General features: G+C 25.1%; 5 protein-coding genes across 5 annotated transcripts; 4 read left to right on the forward strand and 1 right to left on the reverse strand.

The window, feature by feature from the left end:
* Window positions 1-825: 825 nt before the first annotated feature.
* Window positions 826-2,089, forward strand: OCT59_013619 (uncharacterized protein; the record flags this gene model as incomplete). Its single annotated transcript, XM_025324737.1, has 4 exons — window positions 826-1,404; window positions 1,473-1,674; window positions 1,748-1,992; window positions 2,060-2,089. The coding sequence occupies 4 exons, from the start codon at window positions 826-828 to the stop codon at window positions 2,087-2,089; spliced, it is 1,056 nt and encodes a 351-aa protein (XP_025184709.1).
* Window positions 2,090-3,551: 1,462 nt separating this feature from the next.
* On the forward strand, window positions 3,552-4,743 carry OCT59_013620 (uncharacterized protein; the record flags this gene model as incomplete). The annotated part of the gene is made up of 4 exons (XM_025331630.2): window positions 3,552-4,127; window positions 4,200-4,350; window positions 4,417-4,643; window positions 4,720-4,743. 4 exons carry the CDS (start codon window positions 3,552-3,554, stop codon window positions 4,741-4,743), a joined length of 978 nt encoding a protein of 325 aa, XP_025184708.1.
* A 1,983-nt stretch (window positions 4,744-6,726) lies between these two features.
* On the forward strand, window positions 6,727-8,198 carry OCT59_013621 (uncharacterized protein). Its single transcript, XM_025323219.2, has 4 exons — window positions 6,727-7,319; window positions 7,415-7,607; window positions 7,682-7,917; window positions 7,993-8,198. Exons 1-4 carry the CDS (start codon window positions 6,741-6,743, stop codon window positions 8,014-8,016), a joined length of 1,032 nt encoding a protein of 343 aa, XP_025164071.2. The 5' UTR covers window positions 6,727-6,740; the 3' UTR covers window positions 8,017-8,198.
* A 19-nt stretch (window positions 8,199-8,217) lies between these two features.
* On the forward strand, window positions 8,218-9,659 carry OCT59_013622 (uncharacterized protein). The gene is made up of 4 exons (XM_025314679.2): window positions 8,218-8,817; window positions 8,880-9,075; window positions 9,147-9,382; window positions 9,467-9,659. The coding sequence occupies exons 1-4, from the start codon at window positions 8,242-8,244 to the stop codon at window positions 9,494-9,496; spliced, it is 1,038 nt and encodes a 345-aa protein (XP_025184706.2). The 5' UTR covers window positions 8,218-8,241; the 3' UTR covers window positions 9,497-9,659.
* A 2,111-nt stretch (window positions 9,660-11,770) lies between these two features.
* Window positions 11,771-12,455, reverse strand: OCT59_013623 (uncharacterized protein; the record flags this gene model as incomplete). Its single annotated transcript, XM_066141639.1, has 3 exons — window positions 11,771-11,941; window positions 12,018-12,285; window positions 12,394-12,455. 3 exons carry the CDS (start codon window positions 12,453-12,455, stop codon window positions 11,771-11,773), a joined length of 501 nt encoding a protein of 166 aa, XP_066001760.1.
* Between the last annotated feature and the right edge of the window lie 1,651 nt (window positions 12,456-14,106).

Raw genomic sequence — 14,106 nt, forward strand, 5'->3', positions numbered from 1 at the left:
TACTTTTTTAGTTTATTATTTAATAGGTATATTATAATTTAGATTCATATAATATTATAAATTTGGTAGAATTAATTTCCATCAATATTTTATTGAATTTTAAAATTTAAATAATTAAATTTGCATATTGCTATATATATTATTTTAATTTATTATTAAAGAAGCTTTTTCAAATCAAGAAATCTACTCATAAATTTCCAAATGTATTAAACTATTTGAATAATAATCATTTTCTAATTATGGTATATATAATCTTTATGTATAAAAGTTAAATATAAATAAAACCTTTCAAACTTACTACTATAATATTACTTTTTTTAATGGCGGAAAAAAATAAGGAAAAAAGGTTGGCAGAGAAAAAAAGAAGCAAAAGTGATATGGGTGTTTTACCATAAAAATACACGTTTTGCCATTGATCTTTCTGATTGGTGTGATCTTCAGGGTTTTTGAATCGAAGTCCATATTCTCCGAAGTTAGTTATATATTTAGACCTTAGATTGAATTGTAATAATGGTTTTTTACTTGTCGTCATTTAAAGAATTGATTCTTACGATTTTTCTTTAAAATTCGGTATTTGGTAGTTTAAATTAGTAAATCAATTTATTTATTAAACAAATAGTGATACAAGCTAGTTGTATTAAAGTTCATAGAACGATTTGGGAATAAATTTTTTAAAGGTAAGATTTTAGCTATCTTTTAAGTGACGTAAATATATATGGGCGTAAATTTTGGCGTAATGATTGTATGACGATGTAGATCATTAATATAAATTGAGAAGTGCAGTTTATTTTCGTTCTAATGACTTTCTCTTATTATTAAAACAATATGGAATTTCCGAAATATAATGGAAATATACATCCAGATGAATGGATAAAAGATATTCAAAAATTTTATTACATTTGGAAAACTACTTATAAAGAATTTTTGAGAATTGCTATATCATTAGTAGATCCTACTATCAAACTCCCAACTGAAATTCGTGATACTGACGAACTTTGTAACGCACTTAAAGAAGATATTTCTTTTACGATATTTAAAAATACAAATAAAAGAATTTTACAAACATTAAAATATATTCCTGAAAGAAAAGGTGGCAATACGTCAAATTTTATTTCAAATTTTCGCAAATTATGTTATAATGCTGAAATTAATAATATAGAAGAACAAAAGAATTATCTTTATAAGTCACTTCCAATGAATAATTTCTTTTCGAGCGAATTTTTTAAAAAAATGAAAAATGTAAATTCAGTTAATGAATTAATTAAAAAATTCGAAGATATTATTGTTGATGAAGAAAATTTAATTACGAATAATTCTGTTGTAGCATTAAAACATGTTGCTACAGGAAAATATTTAAGTTCAATTAAAAATTTATGTTATGAAACTGAAAGCAAGTCTCAATTGGTATGTTTTTATGGCGTATATTTGTTATGAAATTAGATTGAATTTTAATTTATTTAAAAACAAATTAGGTTTTTGTAGGAAGCTCAGAACCTGATCCAGATTCCTTATGGAAAGTTCTACATGATGAAGAATTACTAGCTACTCATAACAAGACTTCTATAAATTTACAACACTTCAAATCAAATATGCTTCTTGCAACAAGTATTTCATATGATAGTTGGACTTGTCGTTATTCATATCACAAATCTCCATCAACTAAACATACAGAAGGTAATAAAAATTTAATTATACCTATCAAAATAGCAAAAGATTTCATTTATTTTTATTATTATATCTTTTTTAGTAAACTGTAGCGGTAATCAACCAAATTGGAATTTTAAACTTAGTAAATTAGAAAATCATCAAGGATATTTAAAATCAAATGATATTATTAAACTTAGCACTAAGAAATTGTACGATAATAATGGTCAATATACTTTAAATGGACAAGTCGAATTTTTACGTAGTCATGATATTCAATTTACTATTGGAAATGATGCATTTCAAGAAGTTATTTGTCATAATGAAAGATTAGGAGGAAATGACGAAGTAAGTTATTTATTATGTATTTAGTATCAACTTTTATATAAATATTATTAAAAACCTTTTTTTTTAGTGGTGTATTGAACTTATAAAGCAAGCTTAAAATTTCAATTTTTCAATTTAGTGTTAATACGTCACAAATTGCTCTTATACCTTTTTTAATGATTTAACTAACAATGTCAAATAATTCAAATAATTATATTTTGAATAATTATAAATCTAAAAGAATCATATTTGTTAAGTGAGCAGGTAGTATAAAAATTTAATACATATAAATGGACGTAATTTCTTGGAAAATGTTAATAAATTAGAAAAGTTTGTAATAAAGAGGATTTTATAAACAAAAGAAATAAAGGATGGACAAATAATCTTCGTGAATCTAAATGGACATAATAGAAAATATACAATACACCTAACTTTCTAATCCTATCCCCCTTTTTACTTTCATAAAACACATTAAGAAATATTTGATAACGATCATTTTCAAGTTATAGCTTTTGGAAGATTAAATCATGAACAGAACTTTCAAACATACTATTGACAATGGTTAATAATTGTCATATTTATGGCACGAGTACTATATTACTGTAACTATTAATTTTATAAAGATTAACTCAAGCTTTTGCTGCGCCACAAGTACGTAGTTATTGAGAAGAACGTTATATCCTTAGAAATAATAAAAATTTACCACTATAATAATGGATTATAATCTCTTTTATCATGAGATTTTCGCATTGCCATCTGAGCATCTTATTTCTAACAAGAAAATAAAATAACATCTCGAAAGGATCATTGAAAATTTAAATGTAAATTATTTATTATTTAACCATGAAAAATCCCAATTGGCATATTTTTTTAAAAAGACAATATTCAATTTAAAAAATTATAAAGCAAAACAAAATAAAAAATAAAGTAAAATTAAAAAATAACACATTTAAAAAAAAACTAATAAAATTAACATAATGACAAACAACACATTGCGTATATCAAATATTGCCCTATAAAATTAGAGAATACCAACGTATGAGTAACACGGGTCACTATAACGATCAATTAGCAAAAGGAAATTCATAAAAAGTTTATCAAGAAAACGAATAGGAATTAAGGAATTTAACGTCACCCTTATTAGGGAAATACTAACAACCCCAATATGAGGATTCTTACCATGATGGTTCTGCCATGTAAGAGAAGATTTAAGCGTCAACCCTCATTATAATTTAATACCATTAAGTTATAACGTTTCGGTATCCTGAGTGTGTTATCAACATATATATATACCGACATTCTGATTTAACGACTTATTTGTAGTTGGTACTTCTCTCAAAGATATGTTTGAATCATGCAAAATTTTTTCAGTCAATAATCATGAAAAGCTAAATATTATTTCTCAAATTTGCCATAGCTCGAGGTTGACGTCGCCGCCATGTATTTTTTTACCTCTCACGTGATACAACATAGCACTTAACTTGTAATGATACCGGATTTTCACATATAAATAGGGTACCATTTTTATAAATGATCCGAACCAAAGATTAACTTGTTTCACTTCTTTTTTTTAAAAAAAAATGAAACTTCCAAAATACGATGGAAATATTCATCCAAATGAATGGATAAAACAAATTCAAATATGTTGTTTTCTTAAAAAAATTGTAAAAGATGATGATATTCTTCAAATTGCGAAAACGATGATCGACCCCATTATAATTAATAATAATATGATATTAGAGAATAATATAACTTCATTAGAAGAACTCAATAATTTATTAAAACAACAAAATTCTTTTTTAATTTTTAAAAATTCAAGTAAAAGAAAATTACAATTATTAAAATTTCAAATTAAAAATGATGATATGACAAAATATATTTTAGAATTTCGATCACTTTGTCGTGATGCTGAAATTAATGATTTTGAAGAACAAAAAAAATATTTTATTCAATCAATATTACCTATTAATTTAATTGATTCATTTATTATTAAAGAATCTAATTCTATGAATGAATTAATTAAAAATTTTGATGATTTTTTATTGAATTATTCAAGAATTATTAAAAATAATTCTTGTGTAGCTTTAAAACATATTGCTACAGGAAAATATTTATCTAGTTGTAATAAAAAATATCAAAATTCTAATTATAATTTGGTACGTATATAATATATACATTCTATCAGTTTTATAATATTAATTTAATATATTGAAATAATTATTTTATAGGTTTATTGTGGTGATAATATTCTAAATAACGATGCTTTATGGATTATTAGTAATAATAATATTACAAATTTAATAACATTTCAAAATTCTATTACTTTGAAGCATAAGTCATCTTCTAATAATTATTTATCTGTTGATTCTGATTATAAAGGTTAGTTATTATTAATTTATTTCATTAATTATCGATTCCTCAATAATACTTTTTCGTTAAACTTAGCTTGTGGTGGTAACGAAGGTTTAACTATCGATTGGACTTTACAACATAGTAAAAATGAAAGAAATTATTTAGAATCCAAAGATAATGTTCTTTTAAAAATTTCATTTGGAAAGAATACAAATGTAAAAAATTTAACTTTACGTAGTCATGAAAATATTTTAAAAATTGATAATAATGATTATCAAGAAGTTTTCGCTCACGAAAATAGAATCGGTGGAATTGATGAGGTACTGTATGTTTATTGTTAAAAAATTTTTATGGCACTATGTAATTAAAATATCTTTTTTTCATTTTTTTTTTTAGTGGTGTATTGAACTTATCGAGTAGCACTACTTGAAATAAATCTTTGATACATAAGATTTAATATAGCAATTATAGTTATAGCATCACTTCATAGTTATACGTGACGTCGTGACGACGTGATGATGACAACCTATTGTTGTTTAAATAAACAAAAAATATAGTTTTATCTAGTAAAAAGTTTCTCATGATTTACACGTGCAAATTATTGTTGTTTATTTTATTGGGACATTACGCCCATACCTGATATGGTTTTAGGCTTTTATTAATTATTCCAAAAACACTTGTGAATGGAATAGTTAGACTAGAGTTTAATTATAATGCGGTCACGCCACATAAACTGTATCACATTAACCGCAGGGATGCAGTTCATTTATGTTTATTAAATATCACAAAATCCTGAAATAAAATGTATATATATAAAAACTATTTTCTTTTTTCCTCAAAAGAGCCATAAAAAAAAAATCTACCGTCTTTACAAATTCCAATTAATCTCGTCTCGACGTTTCGTATCTTAATAAAAATGATTCTTCAAGTATACGTTGGAAATATTCATCCTGATGAATGGTTAAAACAATTTAATACGTATTGTTTTCTTAAAGAAATTACAGAGGACAATATCAAATTCGCGAAAATGATGATTGATTCCACAATTAACGTTCACTTCTTTAACAGAAATCATTAGCGCGTTATAAGTCGACGCTTCCTTTACAATATTTAAAAATACAAATAAAGAAAATTACAAATATTAAAATATAAGAGTGAAAAAGTAGGAGGAGATACAGCAAAGTTTATTGATACCTTTCGTAAACTTTGTCGTGATTCTGAAATTGTTGATTTAGATGAACAAAAACAATTTTTATTGAAAAACTTCCATTTGTACTTAAAAATAAATTCTTAAGAAAATATCATTTAAAGATTTAATATCATCTATTTTATCTAAGATTTAATAATCTTTTAATTGAACCAACTTTTAATATTTTTATTAAAAATGGTTCTATTATAGCTTTAAGACATGTTGCTACAGGAAAATACTTGAGTACAAATGAAAATTTACGTTATGAAACTGGAAGTAAATCTCAAATGGTTATATATATAATATTAATATAATATAATTTCTTTTTTTTTTAGTATTACCGTAATTTTATTTATTATTGTTATTTTTTTTTTTATTTTAGGTTTTTTTAGGTGATACGGAACCTCTTCGTATTTCCTTTTGGAAAATTAAATTTGATAAAGATTACGCTACTATTGATACATTTATGACTTTACAACAACGATTTGATAAATTTCTTGGACTTCGGTATAATTATAGTAATTATTATAAGAGGAGAGAAAATTATCATAAGTCTCCATCTCAAAACACAGAAGGTAATTAATTATTCTAGTAATTTATCAAAAAATCAATATATCAATAGTACATTTTATTATTATTATTATTATTATTTAGTGAGTTGTAATGTAATAAAGGAAAACGATAACAATAACAAGTGGAGATTTGATACTAATGATTTAAATTATCAAGGATGTTTAAAATCAAATGATATTATTACTCTTAGTATTATGAATGAAATAGTTAATGATCGATATGAATTTTTACGTAGTCATGATTTTCAAGTCAATATTGGAAAAGAAGTATTTAAAGAAGTCGCTTGTCATAATAAAGGAATACCAGGTGTAAATGATAATGTAAGAATATTTTTGATTATATAGTATGCTTTTAATTTATCAATTTACTAATAATAATTTTTTAGTGGTGTATTGAACTTATTGAGTAAATCCTATTTACACGTACAATACATTCTTTACCGGTTTCCTATACGGTATATGCGGTATATGACTAATCTGATTATGGTTAGTGCAAGGTCTTAATCAAAATCGTGGTTACGCCACAATCATCTTTGTCACGTTAATTTATATTTATTTAGTTAATGAATATAAAACAAGTATAATAAAATATAATAAAATAAGTTAAATCACGATGACGATCGAAATTTTTTTTTTCTTTTTCCAAACTAAAAAAAATGCTTCTCCAAATGATATATGATGGAAATATTCATCCAGATGAATGGTTGAGACAATTTAATACGTATTGTTTTCTTAAAAAAATTACAGAGGACAATGTCAAATTAGCAAAAATGATGATTGATTCTACAATTCATGTCCCTAAAGATGTAACTTCTTTAACAGAACTTGTTAGCGCATTAAAAGTGGAAGTTTCTTTCACAGTATTTAAAAATACAAATAAAAGAAAATTACAAGTATTAAAATATAAAAGTGAAAATATAGGAGGTGATACATCAAAGTTTATCGAAACTTTTCGTAAACTTTGTCGTGATGCTGAAATTGATGATTTAAGAGAACAAAAGGAATACTTTGTTGAAACACTTCCATACGTTCTTAAAAAGAAGTTTTTAGATAAAATAGATGATATTAAATCTTTAAGTGATATTTTCTTAAGATTTAATAATCTTTTAATTGAACCAACTTCTAATTTTTTTATTAAAAATGGTTCTATTGTAGCTTTAAGACATATTGCTACAGGAAAATACTTGAGTACGATTGAAAATTTACGTTATGAAACTGGAAGTGGATCTCAAATGGTATATACTGTATATTATATTAATATAATATAATTTTTTTAGTATTACCGTAATTTTATTTATTATTGTTATTTTTTTTTTGTTATTATTTTTAGGTTTTTTTAGGTGATACAGAACCTCATCATACTTCCTTATGGAAAATTAAATTCGATAAAGATTACGCTACTATTGATACTTTTGTGACTTTACAACAACGATTTGATAAATTTCTTGGAATACGATATGATTATAGTAATTATTATAAGAGGAGAGAAAATTATTATAAATCTCCATCTCAAAACACAGAAGGTAATTAATTATTCTAGTAATTTATCAAAAAAAACAATATATTAATACATTTTATTATTATTATTTTTTTTTAGTGAGTTGTAATGTAATAAAGGAAAACGATAACGATAACAAGTGGAGATTTGATACTAATGATTTAAATTATCAAGGATGTTTAAAATCAAATGATATTATTACTCTTAGTATTAAGAATGAAATAGTTAAAGATCGATATGAATTTTTGCGTGGTCATGATTTTCAAGTCAATATTGGAAAAGAAGTATATGAAGAAGTCGTTTGTCATAATAAAGGAATAGGTGTAAATGATAATGTAAGAATATATTTGATTATATAGTATGTTTTTAACTTATCAATTTACTAATTAAATGTACTAATAATTTTTTAGTGGTGTATTGAACTTATTGAGTAAATATTTACACGTACAATACTGGTTTACAAATCTGGTTATGGTTAGTAGAAGATTTTAATCAAAATCGTGGTTACGCCACAATCATCTTTGTCACGTTAATTTATATTTATTTAGTTAATAAATATCAAAAAAAATCCTGTATAAACAAGTATAATAAAATAAGTAAATCACGATGACGATCGAAATTTTTTTTTTCTTTTTCCAAACTCCGTATCTTTAAAAAAAATGCTTCTCCAAGTATATGATGGAAATATTCATCCAGATGAATGGTTGAGACAATTTAATGCGTATTGTTTTCTTAAAAAAATTACAGAGGACAATGTCAAATTAGCAAAAATGATGATCGATTCTACGATTCATGTCCCCAAAGATGTAACTTCTTTAACAGAACTTGTTAGCGCATTAAAAGCGGAAGTTTCTTTCACAGTATTTAAAAATACAAGTAAAAGAAAATTACAAGTATTAAAATATAAAAGTGAAAATATAGGAGGCGATACATCAAAGTTTATCGAAACTTTTCGTAAACTTTGTCGTGATGCTGAAATTGATGATTTAAAAGAACAAAAGGAATATTTTGTTGAAACACTTCCATACACACTTAGAAAGAAGTTTTTAGATATTATAGATGATATTGAATCTTTAAGTGACCTTATTTTAAGATTTAATAAGCTTTTAATTGGACCAGCTCTTAGCACTAATATTAAAAATGGTTCTGTTGTAGCTTTAAAACATGTTTCTACGGGAAAATATTTGAGTACGATTGAAAATTTACGTTATGAAACTGGAAGCAAATCTCAAATGGTATATATTATATTTATTTTATTAATATAATTTAAAGTTTTGGAATTAACTCATTATTTTAGGTCTATTTAGGTGGTTCAGAACTTGATCGATCTTCTTTATGGATAATCAAGTTTGATAAAGATTTCGCTACTACCGACACTTATATAAATTTGCAGCAAAGATTTGGTAAATTTGACAAGTTTCTTGGGATGCGATATTATTATGAGTATAGTGCTAGAAAATATTATTATTCTTCTCCATCCAATCACTTAGAAGGTAATTAATGTTAAACATTCACGTAATTTATTAAGGTTATAGAAATTAAATTATTATTAATTTTCTTTTAGTGAGTTGTAACATAATGAAGAAAAATTATAGCGATAATAATTGGAGATTTGATTTTTGTGATTTAAATAATCAAGGATATTTAAAACCAAACGATATTATTACTCTTAGTACTAAGAATGAAATACTTAATGATCGATATGAATATTTACGTGGTCATGATTATCAAGTCACTATAGGAGGCGAAATTTATTACGAGGTTATTTGTCATGATAAAGTCATAGGAGCAAATGATAATGTATGAGCATTTCATTATATACTTTTAATTTATTAATTTATTAATTGATATTAAATTATCACTTTCTATTACTTTTATTTTTAGTGGTGTATTGAACTTATTGAAGAACCATAATCGATATTGTTTAATATTCTGAGATACTATTTTTTTGTTTTTTGCAAAGTTATACCGCATAAGTAATATGATACGAAAACAAATTTCATAGAATTATTTTAATTTTGTATTACCGTTTTATTATTATTCATTAAATAAAGAATATTGTTTTCTAATTTTGTCAAATTCCAGTGACCTTTTGTTCACAATTTTGAGTTTACGATAAGGAATTTTCGTGATTAATCTTACAACTAGCGCTATAAATACGTAACTCACATTATCATGTCTCTTCGGCGGATCAGAAAATCGGAGCCGTAATAACTCATGAGGAGTTGGTATAACAGGGTTTTTCCCAAGGGAAAAGCTACGATGGTAATTCGAGCGTGTCACTTATTAAACATAACGTGTGGTTAACTATTCTAAATTATTTTAAACTAAAATTAGAGATTCCCCAGCACAGAAATAAGTAAACGAAGATTCCCGGTCATTTAACCAGTTAATAATAAATTGACGTTTAATATAATCAGTACATTGTTAAAATGAGACCATACATAGATCGGCATTAGCTATACGATTATCTTCAAGAATTCTAACACACTGTTACCTTTTTATGTATTGCTCAGAGTCCTGTGCAATTCTTATAGTATTATTAAAGAAATATTATAATGAAAAACTTGGATATAAATGTTTACCAAAATATTACAAAATTGTTAATTTTAATTGATTGTTTAAAAAAAGAGAGACAAAGGAATTTTCGATTATCTTCTTTTTTCAATGATATATAGTAATGAATATTTAATATTTTATTTTCTCGGAATTTTATTTCTTGTAATTTCGAAATCCGATTGGTTGAAGTGCACGAGTTTAGCCCTGTTTAGGCTAGTTTGTTAATTTTAGATCAGTCCATACTTAATGTACTAAACAATGGAAATTTGAAACTATCAATTTTAGCGGTACCGAATGTACCCGGTACTCGAGATATTCAATTAAAAAAAAAAACCTTCTAACCAAAGAATAAATATTAAGCATAATTACTAAAAATCCTTTTGAATTTTATAATTTTTTTTAAAAAAAAAAATCACGATGCTTACTGCTTCTTCCTTTTTCAATTTATTTCAATTTTCTTTACTTTTATTTTTATTTATTTTATTTTATTTTTTTTTGTTTCACTCGATATTTACGCCAATAATAATCACTGAATGAAAAAAATCATAAATTTGTTTTCTCTTTTTTAGTTTAGCGAAAACTGCGCGAAAAATTTCGATTATATATGAAGATTGCTAATAAATACAGTACTATATAGATAAACATACAAATAAAATGAACTTGTTTACAAAAATTGGATATGGTACATACTTATATATTTTTGCTAATAATAATCGGTTTAATTGGGTCCTTCATTAGTGAGAATATCAGAATCATAATGAAACCATAACTATTTGTAAAAAAAAGTTTGGTGAAACCATTTAAGAAATTATTAGTACTAAAGAAAATTAACATACAAATTGTTACATCGAAATTTAAATATTCTCAATTATAAATTGTATCATACTTTGATATAGTAAACTACAAATTTTCTTTTCGAAGAAGGGAAATTATAGGATTTTCTTTAAAAGCTTCTATTGTGAGATCCTCCCATAATACTTCTGTATATGAAAAACTTCACGTCTTCTAAGAATAAATGTATTGTTTTCATTCAGAAGTCATTATGGCAAATGTATAAATTGAATGTCTTAACGGTAATTAACATTATGTACTGTATTTAGTTATTATCACTTTAAATAGAGTTTACAAAAAAAGTTTAAGCTTCATTCCTTTAATGTTTCACTCAAAAGAAATATTCATAGATGCTCATTACGCATTGGTACTTATTTGTGCGATTTCTTCACCTTCAATTATATTGTATATTTCAACTTTATAATTTGAATCAATATCATATGAGTTTTTTTTTGATCACTCAAAAATAATTGAACATTTTTAATACACTTACAAAAACCGAAAAATTTAATTCATACATTGCAAAATTACCTGTGTTTATTAATACAAAAACTATTGAATATGGCCCCTACTCTCGCCATACTCTGTCACTTCCAAAAATCAAAATTTGAAGTGTCCAACCCCTAATCCTTCGAAATACAATAATAAATAATACATTCCTTAACATCATTACAAATTAAATATTTCCTGGATGCTGCCCCAATCGTAAGCCAGGTATCAAACGAATAATAGGCAAAATAAAATAAAAAATAGTTATCAGAAACTGGACAATTCTGCTCTATTAAGAAAAGGATCCATTTAAACCATATCCTCGGGAGTTAATCTATGCTTTCTAAAAATATTTGGTAACCTAGAAGAAAAAATGCGGGGAATAATAAATTTAGTATATACATAAATCAATGCTTTTTTAGTCATACCCTTCATCCAGTCTTTAAGGAATATCCAGTTAGGAAGTAAGAAATCAGCTGCCTATAACAATAAAAGCAAATATATGAATTTAATAGATTAGCTAATTTTAAATATAAATATTAAAATTAGTACATACACAATCCAAAAGGTAATCTGATGTTTTATTATACATCAAATTAAGTGCAATCAGATTAAACCTTCTGAAAAAACGTCCAGCTGACTCAGGATATTCTTGATATTCTTGAAAAATCCAAATGAAAAGGGAAGGTACCATGTGATTTCCCCTTTCCATTAGTTCTTTCAAGTTCCTTATAGAGCAGAAGTCCGAATAGTTATTGTATAATTTCTTGATATAAATAACTATTCGTTGTCCAGTTTCTGATCTATAAAAATCTAGAACTAAACTAAAAAGAGTAAAAAGAAAATTAAAGAAATCATAAAAAAGTGATGGCCTTCCAAAGGCCAAAACAAGCAAAGTACCGAAAAGAAACCCAGTAAAGAACCATACAGACCTGCTGCATGGTGAAAGGCCTGGGTTGTAATAAAGCGGAAGAATAGTACGAAGATAAGCCATTTTTTTTATATTGCCAGCAAATAAATAAAAAAGGCTTGAGATTTTTAATTTTCGCATAGATAGGTTATATATATTGTATTATCCTCAAATTCTGATTGGATAAGCTTATTGGCGTTATAATTGCATAATTATTTACAAAACGCGTTGATTAATTGATTATCAATAGTGATTGTACTAGTTATCGAAAATATCTCGCGTTTTTAGATAATTTGTATTATCCTCAAATTCTGATTGGTTAAGCATATGAAAGTTGGCGTTGGCGTTATAATTGCATAATTTATTTACAAAACGCGTTGATTAATTGATTATCAATAGTTATTGTACTAGTTATCGAAAACAGCTTGCGTTTTTAGATAATCTGTTAAAAGTCGGAAAGTCAGGCTAGTCAGCCTGTCATAAGTTAATTCTATTATATTATTAAAATTGTTATATTTACACCAGGAAACTGAAGCAAGTTTAGCAAGTTTCATATATTTAGCGATTGATCCAATCAGAGTATGACCCACGTGACGATAAATTCCAAACTTCCCGGACAAAAAATCGGATTTATTATTCATTTATTCACATAAATGAGGTGTTATTTTTTTTTTAAAAAAAAAATAGGTGAGCTTATACAAATTTTTTTATCTCATATTAGAAATTTTAGAGATGCAACGGGTCACATTACTGTACAGAAATTTACTATAACAAAATTAGCTAAATTAGCTACGATTCTAAACTCTTATTTTTCAAAACATTTTTATCATCAAAAACAGTTATTTAAAAAATTATTTAAAAAATCGTTACATTATTAGATGGTAATATTTTTTGATTTTTCAATACTACTTTCGCATCCTTATACAATTTTTAACATAGGATGTATAAAAATAACGTTAGTCTACAATTATAGTTTCTCTATTTTTCTCAACATGTATTCATAATATAGTAATTATATATATAATATAATCTTGATAATACGAGTCTCTATTTAATAAAGAAAAATTCATAAAATATGATATTAGTTTATCGATAAACTTAAAACAAAACATTTATATAAAAATACAAGAATAAATGTTTACCGAAATACTTTAAAACTTGCTAAATAATTTTGGCGGGAGGACTGTGGACCTTTACTACACGTATTTGTCTCGAAAGACCTTTCCTTAATATTAAATGATACTGATGATTATAATGTTATTATTCAAGTAAGCAAGAATAACAATACGAAAGAATTTCGTGCACATTCAGTAATTTTACGTGCTCGATCTCCTTATTTCAAAGGTGTTCTTTCATCTGTATAATATTAATATTAACATTATTTTTCTCTTAATAGTCTTATACACGTAAAGCTTGTTAAATTAGAGCTGCAAATCTATTATTATTATGGATAATTCCTGGCATATCAATAACTATAGTTTTTTATTTGCATGTTGTTATTATGGTATTTATCTTATTGTGCTTTAATTATCCGATAAAAAATCTGATAAAAGTAACGATGTTTAATTTTGTTTATATTTTTATTTATTGTAGCTATCGATATTATATTTGAATGTAATAGTTAGGACAGGAAATTTTACGTGTTTAATTATATCATTCATCTAACGAAACTAGAATTTTACAAATTATGAAAGATTGTGAGCAATTCCTTGAAGATAATCCACGAGTTCTCTAT

This window comes from Rhizophagus irregularis, chromosome 21 (assembly GCF_026210795.1).
Source record: "Rhizophagus irregularis chromosome 21, complete sequence".
NCBI classification, from domain to species: Eukaryota; Fungi; Glomeromycota; class Glomeromycetes; order Glomerales; family Glomeraceae; genus Rhizophagus; species Rhizophagus irregularis.